The sequence below is a fragment of the Leucoraja erinacea genome, chromosome 28 (assembly GCF_028641065.1).
Source record: "Leucoraja erinacea ecotype New England chromosome 28, Leri_hhj_1, whole genome shotgun sequence".
NCBI classification, from domain to species: Eukaryota; Metazoa; Chordata; class Chondrichthyes; order Rajiformes; family Rajidae; genus Leucoraja; species Leucoraja erinaceus.
In genome coordinates, this window is record NC_073404.1 from 4,945,344 (window position 1) to 4,958,779 (window position 13,436).

The 13,436-nt window shown below is 47.7% G+C and overlaps 1 protein-coding gene across 4 annotated transcripts in view; it reads left to right on the forward strand.

The window, feature by feature from the left end:
- The window catches only part of cluha (clustered mitochondria (cluA/CLU1) homolog a), a 105,436-nt gene that overhangs the window by 50,074 nt on the left and 41,926 nt on the right, over positions 1-13,436 (forward strand). For 3 of the 4 annotated variants that reach the window (XM_055657564.1, XM_055657567.1, XM_055657568.1), the window contains exons 8-12: positions 1,915-2,062; positions 6,741-6,833; positions 10,197-10,891; positions 12,397-12,626; positions 13,045-13,149. In XM_055657564.1, coding sequence (XP_055513539.1) covers positions 1,915-2,062; positions 6,741-6,833; positions 10,197-10,891; positions 12,397-12,626; positions 13,045-13,149 — 1,271 coding nt within the window. The remainder of the gene's footprint in view (positions 1-1,914; positions 2,063-6,740; positions 6,834-10,196; positions 10,892-12,396; positions 12,627-13,044; positions 13,150-13,436) is intronic. The other variant, XM_055657566.1, reaches the window with a different exon arrangement.

A 13,436-nucleotide genomic window follows, 5' to 3' on the forward strand; every position in this document is an offset into this window, starting at 1 on the left:
GCGTCCTCCTGCCTTGGAGACAGCAGCTGACTAAAGCTCATTAGAAAAAAGCCGGCGTCTCGAGGAGAGAAAAGGGATTCTCAACTTGGTTTCTGGCAGCATTGAAAACAGAATGGAAGAAACTTGTAAAAGACCCGTGTTGAATGTCGTGAAGGAAGGAACTGCAGATGCTGGTTTAAATGGAAGATAGACACAAAGTGCTGGAGTAACTCAGTGGGTCAGGCAGCATCCCTGGAGATCTCTGGCCTATCCTTTTTCTCCAGAGATGCTGCCTGACCCGCTGAGTTACTCCAGCACTTTGCGTCTCACATTCAGTTTGTAGTCATCTCTCTCTCAGAACGAGAAACGCATAAACCTATTGATTGATTGAAAGAGACAGTGTGGAAACAGACCCTTCGGCCCGCCCAGTCCAGGCCGACCATCGATCACCCCATTCGCATTAGTTCCGTGTTATCCCACTTTCGCATCCATGCCCGGCACACGGGAGACAATCTACAGAGGGCCATTTAACCTACAGACCCGCATGTCCTTGTGATGCGGGAGGAATCCGGAGCACCCGGAGGAAACCCACGCGGTCATTCATCAGTTCTGCCTGCGCGATGTCGGTGCATCGAGAGTTAGCTGCTTTACGACAGTACAATGTATGCGATGGCACATTACATGCTACTTGGTGGGGTCAGTATGCTGGCAATGTGGGGGAGAGAGGGGTGAGGAGAAGAGTATCATTTCTGGTGTTTAAGAGGGAACTGCAGATGCTGGAGAATCGAAGGTTACACAAAAAAGCTGGAGAAACTCAGCGGGTGCAGCAGCATCTATGGAGCGAAGGAAATAGGCAACGTTTCGGGACGAAACGTTGCCTATTTCCTTCGCTCCATAGATGCTGCTGCACCCGCTGAGTTTCTCCAGCTTTTTTGTGTAACCCAGTATAATTTCTGGGATAGACACCAAATGCTGGAGTGACTCAGCGGGACAGGCGGCATCTCTGGAGAGAAGGAATGGGTGACGTTTCGGGTCTGAGAGAATGGAGCAGCTGGGCTTGTACACTCTGGAGTTTAGAAGGATGAGAGGGGATCTCATTGAAACATATATGATTCGTCTCCAGAGATGCCGCCTGTCCCGCTGAGTCACTCCAGCATTTTGTGTCTATCGTCGGTTTAATAATAATAACTTCATTCATAGAGCACTTTTCATACAATTGAATGCAACCCAAAGTGCTTTCCACAAAAAACACAGGTCTGAACAAAAATACTATTTAAAACAGTAAAGGGCCTGTCCCACTTAGGAGACCTCCAGCGTGACTGGGGGCTTTAGGACATAGGCAGTTAATAGCATATAAAGCGCAGATTTATATAAAAATAAAAATATGAAATATAAAATAGAGTGTAAAAGGACAGAGGAAGTTTAAAGCTTCAGTATCTGTAGTCAGTATTAACTTTATTGTCATTTCACTGAGTACTTACATACACAAAAGAAACAAAAACATTGTTTCTCATCAGTTCCTGTCAGTGCAGTTAATAAAAACTGAATAAATACATACAACTTTAAAATTAATATATCTAAAATAGACCTAAAATTGAGTTAAAAACAGACAGACAGAGTGACTTTACCTTGACAGATGTCTGGCTGTCAAAGTTTGGGCGAGGTTAGATGTGTGGGTGTATGATGTATGGGGAGGGGACACAGTCCGTTAACCATTTATAATGCTTGTGGGAAGAAGCTGTGTAGCATCCTGCTGGTTCTGCAGCTGATACTCCTGTAGCTTGATTCATAAAGGTAAGTTTTCCGCTGCTGTTTAAAATTGTCAACTGAGTGGGCGTCTCTCATAGCCCTGGGTAGGGTATTCCACAGCATCTGCAGTTCCGTGCTGCACTGTATAATTTCTGGGTGCTGACCTGTGCCCCAATTGATTTCTAGGGTTCAGAGGCACCCCTTTGAGAGGATAGCGACTCCGTTCCAGGTGTACAGTTGGACAGCGCCCGCAGTGGAGCACGCCATGGATTGTGTCCGGGCAGAAGATGCGTACACATCCCGCTTGGGATACGAGGAGCACATCCCAGGCCAGGTACTGTCGAGTCTTCTCGTGCACGAGGCAACACAGAGTTGTGGCAGCTCCACGATGTCCCCGTTACCATAGGCACAAGGTGCTGGAGTAACTTGGGGGGTCAGGCAGCATCTCTGGGGAAGGGCAGTCACAGTGGCACAGTGGTAGAGATGCTGCCTTACAGCGAATTCAGCGCCGGAGACCCGGGTTCAATCCCGACCACGGGTGCTGTCAGTACGGAGTTTGGACGTTTTCCCCGTGACTGCGTAGGTTTTCTCTCAGACCTTCGGTTTCCTTCCACGCTCCAAAGACGTGCAGGTTTGGAGGTTAATTGGCTTGGATAATGTAAAAATTATCCCTAGTGGGTGTAGGATAGCGTTAATGTGTGGGGATCGTTGGTCGGTGCGGACCCGGTGGGCCGAAGGGCCTGTTTCCACGCTGTATCTCTAAACTAAACTAAAACTAAACCTGAGGTAGGCAAAAATGCTGGAGAAACTCAGCGTGTGAGACAGCATCTATGGAGCGAAGGAAATAGGCGACATTTCGGGTAGAGACCCTTCTTGTCTACCCGAAACGTCGCCTATTTCCTTCGCTCCATAGATGCTGCCTCACCCGCTGAGTTTCTCCAGCATATTTGTCTACCTTCGATTTTCCAGCATCTGCAGTTCCTTCTTAAATGTAAATAAAACTAGACCTGGATAGGTGACATTTCGGATCAGGATCCTTCCTCGGACCGATTGTGGTAGAGGGCAGAAAGCTGGATGAGAGGTGGGGGAGCCTGGCAGGTGATACGTGGACACAGGAGAGGGGAGGGGGAGTTGATGTTAAGATGTTTGGAACGAAGGGTAGATAGCAGGGTGGCACAGCGGTAGTGTTGCTGCCTTACGGTGCCAAAGACCTGGATTTGATCCTGACTGCGAGCGTTGCCTGTATGTTCCCCTTGACCTGCGTGGGTTTTCTCCAGGTGCTCTGGTTTCTTCCCACACTTCAAAGGTGTACAGGTTTGTTGGTTAATTGGCTTGGTAAGTTTGTAAGTTGTTCCGAATGTGTAGACCAGGGGTGGGGAACCGCATGGGGCCTTCTAAGCCATTCAGTGCGGCCTTTTGAATGATTCCAAATTTTGTAGAACAAATCCTTTTATTTTTATTAATATGTTTTTGTTCATCTTTTATTTTTATTTTAATCTTAAAATGAACGTATTTAAAATACCAAAGAGTAAAAGAAGATTCAACAAAATAATCCTCCCCGACTGAGGGCCACAATTAAAACATTAGTTAGTCATGAGGCCTATTTTAACCAAGTAATGCCCATTTTGAAGTATATCTAATTGAAGTATCTTGGATGCGGCCTTATTAGATTACAGCTAACTTAATGCGGCCTTCCACCATGAAAAGGTTCCCCACCCCTGGTGTAGGCAGTGTTAGTGTACGGGCAGTGTGGGGGGGGGGGGGGGGGGGGGGGAACGGGGCAGTGTGGGGGGGGGGGGGGAAGAAGGGAAGAGGAGAAGGGAAGAGAAGGGAAGGAGGGGTGGATTATGGAGTCATAGATAGAGTCATGCAGCATGGAAACATGCCCAACTAGCCTACACCAACCAACATGGCCCATCTACATGAATCCCACCTGCGTGCATTTGGCCCTTATTCCTCTAAACTTGTCCTATCCATGTACCTGTCTAATTGCTTCTTAAACGTTGCGATAGTCCCTGCCCCAACTACCTCTTCCAGCAGTTTGTTCCATACCCCCATAACCCCTGACACCTGTACTAATCAAGTATCTATCTATCTCTGCCATTCACTTGGCCTCCACAGCCTTCTGTGACAATGAATTCCACAGATTCACCACCCTCTGACTAAAGATGGGAAGAAGGCAGGAGAATAGAAACATAGAAACATAGAAAGTAGGTGCGAGAGCAGACCACCAGGTCCATCGAGCCCGCACCGCCATTCGTTCATGGCTGAACACTAAACAGACACACTTACCCACAAACAGTAGACACAAGACACAGAACACAAGACACTACCCTCCCCTTTATACCGCTATCACCCCTCTCCACCCCAAGAACCTCGTGATCTCCTGGGGGAGGCAAAAAAACGGATAAAAACCCAGGTCCAATTCGGGAAAAAAATCCGGGAAATTCCTCTCCGACCCCAATCTAGGCGATCGACACTTGTCCAGGAGATCACTCAGGTCTTACTATACTAACCATACCTAGGTCCATATCCCTGCCCTCTCCCCGTAGCCCCTTATCCCCTTGGCAGCTAAACAACCATCTATTTTAGTCTTAAATATATTTAAAGTTTCTGCTTCCACTGCTCCCTGGGGCAGTGAATTCCATAAATTAACCACCCTCTGGGTGAAGAAGTTCTTCCTCATCTCAGTTTTAAAAGAGCCCCCCCTTATTCTGCAACTATGTCCCCTAGTTCTAGTTTCCCCGATCATTGGGAACATCCTCGGTGCATCCACCCGATCAAGGCCCCTCACGATCTTATATGTTTCAATGAGATCGCCTCTCATTCTTCTAAACTCCAAAGAGTAGAGTTCCAGCCTACTTAACCTTTCCTCATATGTCAATCCCCTCATTGCAGGAATTAATCTTGTAAACCTTTGCTGCACTGCCTCCAGGGCTAGTACATCCTTTCTTAAGTATGGACCCCAGAACTGTACACAGTATTCCAAATGTGGTCTCACTAATACTGTGTACAGCTGCAGCAAGACCTCTGTGTTTTTATACTCAATCCCCCTAGCAATAAAGGCCAAAACTCCATTGGCCTTCCTGATTGCTTGCTGCACCTGCATACTAACTTTCAGTGATTCATGTACTAATACCCCTAGATCCCTTTGCGTTGCATTACAACGCAGCTCCTCCTCATTTAGAAAATAACTTGCCCTATCATTTTTTTTCCCAAAGTGAATGACTTCACATTTATTAGTATTAAATTTCATCTGCCAAGTTGTTGCCCACTCACCTAGCTTATCTATATCCTTTTGCAGACTCTTCCTATCCTCCTCATCCCCTACTTTTCCTCCCATTTTTGTATCGTCCGCAAATTTTGATATATTACACTTGGTTCCCTCCTCCAAATCATTTATATAAATTGTGAACAACTGGGGTCCCAGCACCGACCCTTGCGGAACCCCGCTAGTTACCGGTTGCCATCCCGAGTATGAACCATGGGGTTAGGATACTTGGTTTATACTCTCTACTTGGTTTATACTCTCTAGAATTTAGGAGATTGAGAGGGGATCTTATAGAAACTTACAAAATTCTTAAGGGGTTGGACAGGCTAGATGCAGGAAGATTGTTCCCGATGGTGGGGAATTCCAGGATAAGGGGTCACAGCTTAAGGATAAGGAGGAAATCCTTTAAAACCGAGATGAGAAGAACTTTTTACACACAGAGAGTGGTGAATCTCTGGAACTCTCTGCCACAGAGGGTAGTTGAGGCCAGTTCATTGGCTATATTTAAGAGGGAGTTAGATGTGGCCCTTGTGGCTAAGGGGATCAGGGGGTATGGAGAGAAGGCAGGTACGGGATACTGAGTTGGATGATCAGCCATGATCATATTGAATGGCGGTGCAGGCTCGAAGGGCCGAATGGCCTACTCCTGCACCTAATTTCTATGTTTCTATGGATGGAAAGATAGATCAGCCACGATTGAGTGGCGGAGTAAACTTGTTTGGCCGAATGGCCTAATTCTGCTCTCATAACTTGAACGGCAACTTTTCGCACAGAAGGTGGTGGGATAATGGTGTGAGCTGCCAGAGGAGGTCGTTGAGGCAGGTACTATAACAACATTTAAAAGACACCTGGGCAGGTAAATAGGCACGGTTTAGAGGGATATGGGCCAAATGTGGGCAGGTGGGACTAGCGTAGATGGGGGCATCTTGCATGTTTGCGTCTCTGTGAATTCCCCCTGGTGTGTAGGGAGTGGATGTGAAAGTGGGATAACGCAGAAATAGTGTGAAGGGTGATTGATGGTTGACATGAACTCAGTGGACAGAAGGGCTCGTTTCCATGCGGTATCTCTAAAACCAAACCAGCCTTTAGATAGGCACAAAAAGCTGGAGTAACTCAACGGGACAGGCATCATCTCTGGAGAGAAGGAATGGTTGATGCTTCAGATCCAGCCCCTTCTTCAGACGGGTTAGGGATAAGGGAAACGAGAGATATAGACGGTGTTGTGGAGAGATAAAGAACAATGAATGAAAGATGCAGAAAAGTAACGATGATGAGGAAGCAGGCCATTGTTAGTTGTTAGGTACACAAAAAGTTGTTAGTTGTTTGTTGGGTGAAAATGAGAAGCTAGTGCGACTTGGGTGGGGGAGGGGTAGAGAGAGAGAGAGAGGGAATGCCGGGGCTACCTGAAGTGAGATAAATCATTTTCATTCCACTGGGATGTAAGCTGCCCAAGTGAAATATGAGATGCTGTTCCTCCAATTTGCATTTATCCTCACTCTGACAATGGAGGAGACCTAGGACAGAAAGGTTTGTGTAGGAATGGGAAGGAGAATGAAAGTGTTTAGCAACTGGAAGATGAGGTAGGTTCACCAGCCTTTATCTGGCTTGTTGGCATCATGTTCACCACAGACATTGTGAGCCTGTTGTGTACTGTTCTATCTCAGACTCCACGATTCGATAACTAACCTTGCCCTGAACTATTGCTAAATGTCTCTTTACAACCTGTTGCCTGTGTTTACAGACCAGGGATTGGAATGAAGAACTACAAACTACCAGAGAGCTTCCCCGCAAGAACCTTCCAGATAGACTTCTCCGGGAGCGCGCCATCTTCAAGGTAAAATAGCGTCAAGTGTTTGCACTGTCATGTGTCCCAAAAACGGAACCGTTACTTTCTTACTTGAAGCAGCACGACAGGCATGTAAACATAGTACTCTGTAAACATCACAATAAACTACAAAAGAGTTGTGAGTGTGAGACACACACACACACACACACACAGAGGAAAGCGCTCCAGAGGGCCATTGGCAACGCCCAGAGGATTGTCGGCTGCCCTCTCCTTACCTTGGAGGACTTACACAGTTCCCGCTGCATCAAAAAATCCCAGAGTATTATAAAGGACCTTTCCCACCCCGGACACTCCCTGTTTGAACTGTTGCCGTCAGGCAGACGGTACAGATCTACAAGGACAAGGACAAACAGACTTAAAAACAGTTTTTGCCCCACTGCTATAAAGGCACTAAATGTAGCCGCCAAGGAAAGCAGGGGCGATACATACTAAGGGACTGTGGTACAATGTGAAATTGACAGAAGGATGTGGGGTTGGGTGTTTACGCGTGCTATTTTCATGATATTTATTTTAGTTGTTTATCTTTTTTTCAATATTTTACCTTGTATGTATCGTTAGCTTTTAGAAATGTTTGAATGGTGCACTGACTGGCTGACATTTTAAAATTTTGTTGTACATGGTTCGTGTTACAATGACAATAACGAAACTATTTTATTCTAGAAACACACACACACACACACACACACACACGCACACGCACACACACACACGCACACACACACACGCACACACACACACACACACTCACACACATACTCTCACACACACACACTCACACTGTGTGTGTGTGTGCGTGTATATATATATATATATGTGTGTGTGTGTGCATATATATATTTGCATGTGTGTGCGCACGTGTGTTTACGTGCACACACACATATATATCTATATATACTGAACCCTTGCTTATTATGATTACAGAGTACTATGTTTACATCTCTGTTGTGCTGCTGCATGTGTGTGTGTGTACATCTATATCTCTTAGGCCCCCTTCAGTCGTAGCTGACCATGGGTGTCTGCAGGGTGCTACTCCCTATTTGGAGGACGCCTGTGCGTGACTTTGTTTAACGTGGGGAGACTGGTGCACAGACAGCCACCACGCGGTCCTTGACAGATCTGAGTCAGGATCCATTGGCGTGGAATCCAAGACGACCGGAGACCCTTTTCTACTGCAGCCTTCATCCGCTTTCCCAGCCGTTGTGACGCTCCACTAAGGTCAGCCATCGTCCTCCGCCTGTCCCACCATTGAGGTCTTGGTTGGATTGCTCTTTGTCAGAGACCTCCACCTCGACCTTACCGCCATGTGTGGCCCTACCAGGTGCATTGCTCCTGACGGCATTGCTCTCAGGATCTCAGGTCCACACAAGCTTCTCCTCCATGACAAGGTGACAATCCACGGGGGAAACATCTATATAATGCAAGACAAAATTAATGCCAATCAAGTCTATATAGTTCAGCTGTTCCTAAACCTGGACGTTACAAGTTTTAGGCTCCTGTACCTTCTTCACGATGGCAGGAGTGAAGTGAGAGCGTGGCCAGGGTGGTGTGGGTCTCTGACGATGCTGGCTGCCTTTTTGAGGCAGCGACTCCTGTAGATCCCTTACGACGGTGGTAAGGTCAGTACCCGTGATGGACCGGGCAGCGTTCACCACTTTCTGTAATAGTCTTAGTTCCTGGGCGTTCAAGTTGCCGAACCAGGCCGTGATGCAACCGGTCAATACCGTACACCTGGGGAGGTTCAAGAGAGTATTCGTTGACTTACCGAATGTCCTCAACCCTCGAGGTAGCGCCGTTGATGGGCTTTCATCATCATTATTGCATCAATGTGCTGTGTCTTACAATCTCTGTGCCCAATTACAACCTGATAATACTTTGCACAATTGTGTACTTCCTTTTAGCCTTCTGCTCGATATCAAATTATATTGATAATTCACGTTTTTTAGAGTCGTTTATTTTCCTCTCTGCATGTTGTTCAGGGTAATGGGGGGGGGAAAAAGCAATTTGTGTATAAAGAAAATAGCCTTGGGGATGTTATGTGTCGTACTTGACATCCATCACCATAGAGCTGGATGATGTTCTGGACCTGAATATTAATCTGCCACAGGGAGCAACCGTATAAAGTAGGATTCAAAAGTCAAAGGGAGGCTATTGCTCTTTATTGCAATGCTTTTCTCCGAGGTTGTGTCCAGATCTTGGGGCCTGAACTGCAGGGAGGCTAGGACTCTATTCCTTGGAGCGCTGGAGGATGAGGGGTGAGTTTATAGAGGTGTATAACGTCATGGGCGTTCTCAGCTATAGAAAGGAGGTGAGGAGGAACTTCTTTAGTCAGAGGGTAGTTAATCTGTGGAACTCATTGCCACAGAGGGCTGTGGAGGTCAAGACAGTGGATATTTTTAAGGCAGAGATAGAGAAATTCTTGATTAGAACGGGTGCCAATGGTTATGGGGAGAAGGCAGGAAAATGGGATTAGGAGGCCGAGATCAGCCATGATTGAATGGCGGAGTAGACTCAATGGGCCGAATGGCCTAATTCTACTCCTATAACTTGCGAACTTATGAGGGGAATAGGTAGGGCGAATGTACAGAGTCTTTTACCCAGGACGAGGGAATCAAGAACCAGAAGACTTACTTTAAGGCGAGAGGGGAATGTTTTAACAAGATCCTGAAGGGTAACCTTTTCACACAGAGGGGGAGGGTGTATGGAACAAGCGGCCAGTTAGGTAGTTGAAGCAAGTACTGTAACATTTAAGAGACATTCAGACAGGTACATGGATAGGAAAGATTTAGAGGTGTGTGTGCCAGATGCATGCAGGTGGGACCAGTGTGGATGGGACATGTTGGCCAACATGAGCAAGTTGGGCCGAAGGGCCTGTTTCTATGTTGTATGACACTGTCTGGGTAATCCTACTGCCTCTAATAAAGCAACAGAAGTTTGGGAGCTGGAAGAACATATATTACGTCAGTGATCAATTTTGGTTAGTAAAAACAACAAAGGAATGAGTAGGCACATGTATATGCAGGGAATATGGAGTGAGATGAATTACAGTATGTGCAGGCAGATAAAGGCTGGTTTCAGCATCATGTTCGGGCCAAAGGGCCTGTTCCTTTGCTCTACCTGTTCAATGTGCTATAATGAGCGAGAGAAGATTTACGCAGCAACTCTACCGCTGCGCCACCGTGCCGCCCTCAAGATGTTCTCCAAGTTGTATTTGTTTATACCCTTCTTTGTGCGTAGAGGCCGGTGTCTCACTATCTCCAGCATTGTGGGCCTGCTCCGTCCTGGTCCCTGTCAAGCGCAGGCCCGTTTCCATGGCGACGGTGACATTTTACCCTCTCCCTTGCCTCTCCCAAGGTGCACAGCGACTTTGCAGCGGCGGCCACTCGCGGGGCGATGGCGGTGATCGACGGCAACGTCATGGCCATCAACCCGGGCGAGGAGACCAAGATGCAGATGTTCATCTGGAACAACATCTTCTTCAGCCTGGGCTTCGACGTCCGCGACCACTACAAGGACCTGGGCGGAGACAACGCCGCCTACGTGGCCCCCACCAATGACCTGAACGGCGTCCGAGCCTACAACGCCGTGGACGTGGAGGGACTTTACACGCTGGGGACGGTGGTGGTGGACTACCGAGGCTACCGTGTGACCGCTCAGTCGATCATTCCTGGAATTCTGGAGCGGGAGCAGGAGCAGAGCGTCATCTACGGGTCCATTGACTTCGGCAAGACGGTGGTGTCCCACCCCAAGTACCTGGAGTTGCTGGAGAAGACGGCGCGGCCCCTGAAGATCCAGAAGCACAACGTGCTGAACGACAAGAGCGAGGAGGTGGAGCTGTGCTCCTCCGTCGAGTGCAAGGGCATCATTGGCAACGACAGCCGCCATTACATCTTGGACTTGCTGCGCACGTTCCCGCCGGACCTCAACTTCCTCCCGGTGGAAGGCGAGGAGCTCCCGGAGGAATGCACCAACATGGGCTTCCCAAAGGAACATCGACACAGGCTGTCCTGCCTCAGGCAGGAGCTCATCGAAGCCTTTGTCGAGCACAGGTAAAACATTGGGTTAACATATAATGACTCTCCCACTAGTGGAAACATCCTCTCCACATCCACTCTATCCATTCCTTTCACTATTCGGTAAGTTTCAATGAGATACCCCCTCATCCTTCTAAACCCCAGCGAGTACAAGCCCAGTGGCGTCAAACCCTAATCATATGTTACCCCACTCACTCCTGGGATCATTCTTATAAACCTCCTCTGGATCCTCTCCAGTGCCAGCACATCCTTCCTCAGATACGGGGCTCAAAATTGTTCACAATATTCCAAATGCATTCTCACCAGTGCCTTATAGAGCCTCAGCATTACATCCCCTGTTTTATATTCTAGTCCTCCCGAAATAATTGCCAGCATTGCATTTGCCTTCCTTGCTACCGATTTGACTTGCAAATGACCCTTTTGGGATTGCTGCACCTGCGGAACAAATCTCTCTCATTGTGAAGCACGGCGGCGCAGCGGGTAGAGCTGCTGCCTCACAGCACCCGAGACAGCACACCACCTGAGACCCGCCATGACACGGTTCGATCCTGGCCTCGGATGCTGTTCATGTGGAGTTTGCACGTTCTCCCTGTGACCGTGCAAGTTTCCTCCGGGTGCTCCGATTTCCTCCCACATCCCGTGCGGGTTTGTAGGTTAATTGGTCCTCTGTAAATTGACCTTGGTGTGTGGTGAGTGGATGAGAAAGTGGGATAACGTAGAACTAGTGTGAAGGGGTGATTGATGGTCCACAGATCACAATAAACTAAACAATATAATAACTTGTAATCATCAAGAAATTGTACATAACTGTCTAAAGAGGAGGGGGTCACAACCAAAAACGCCACCTACCCATGTTCTCCAGAGATACTGCCTGCCCTGCTAAATTAGTCCGGCACTTTGTGTCTTTTTTTTTTGTAAACCAGCATCTGCAATTCCTTGTTCGTAAGTTCTAGGAGCAGAATGAGGCCATTTGGCCCATCAAGTCTACTCCTTCACACAATCATGGCTGACCGATCTTTCCCTCTCAACCTCATTCTCCTGCCTCTGCCCCTTACTAATCAAGAATCTTATCTATCTCTGCCTTAAAAATATCCATTGACGGCCTCCACAGCCGTCTGCGGGAATCAATTGCACAGATTCACCATCCTCTGACTAAAGAAATTCCTCCTTATCTCCTTCCTAAAGGAACGCCCTTTAATTCTGAGGCTATGACCTCTGGTCCTATAACCTATGCTCAGTACCTTTTTTTAAAATTAATTTGCCCCCGTTTACTAAAGCCCTGCCAGAAATGTAGTAATACTTCAAGTTCATAACTGATAGGTGCAGAATGAGTCCATTCGGCCCATCTAGTCTACTCCGCCATTCAATCATGGCTGATCTATCGTTCCCTCTCAACCCCATTCTCCTGCCTTCGTCCCGTTAACCGCTTGACACGCTTGAGTCTCCATAATTGGTGTCCAATGCTTTGACGGACCAGTTTGAGCCCCTGGCGCTGACCTGCCTGCTGTGATCTCCCCCAGGTATATTGTCTTCATGAAACTGGCTGCCTTGCAGCTGATGCAGCAGAAGGCCAACAAGCAGGAGAAGGAGTGCCCGGCCGTGACGGAGAACGGCGGCTCCAGCCCAGCCGACGGGAACGCCACAGAAAGCAGCAAAGCCCTGTCTGAAGATGGTAAGGCTGAGGGGACCCTCTGTGGCTTAGACCAAACCAGAAACCTTGCCGAGTCCATTGCGTCAGAGGACGAAACAGGTACTTTATTGGAAGCTGCCCTGTGGAACGGCGGCCATGTTTATGGGTGTGGTGGTGCTCTAACCCGGATCTCACTGAATGCTTTCAACACCAATCTTGCACACAAAACGTATAGCCGACAACTGCCTGTGATTCCATCTGCATTCGCTCTAAAGACTAGCATCTCGGGCTTGTTGAAATTCATTCAAACCATTGAATCGACCATTGAACTTCAATCATAACACATTAACACCAACTTTTGCTTTGTTTTTTATTTTCCAGTTGTGTCCTTTCCACTCGTACAATGTTTGCATGCTCTGATTTTGTAAACGGTGGTTGTTTGATTCTGTGCGTTTCCCCGGGGTAATTAGCAGCATTTCTTCTCATGTGCGTGGTGGTTTAATCGAAACGTCTGACCTTTTGTTCGTGTCGTCCACAGTCGACCCCAAGAGCAAGGAGGTGATTCTGAATGCCTGCAAGGCAGTGGGTTCCATCAGCAGCACGTCCTTTGATATCCGCTTCAACCCAGACATATTTTCCCCAGGTTGGTACAAATCTACTACACGGTTAATCTTGCCGTGCCTTTCTGAGCTGTGACAGTTTTGACAGCCCTTGATCTTACACCAGCAAGCGCTGTGCCGACAGTTTTATTATCATCCGCGCCTGTTAAAGATTTCGAGGATGGAATCGTTTAGTTTACAGCGGCCCTCCAAGTCCGCACCAACCAGCTATCCCCGTGCATTAACACTACCCTACGCACACTAGGGACAATTTTACATTCATACCAAGCCAATTCACCTACAAACCTGTACGTCTTTGGAGTGTGGGAGG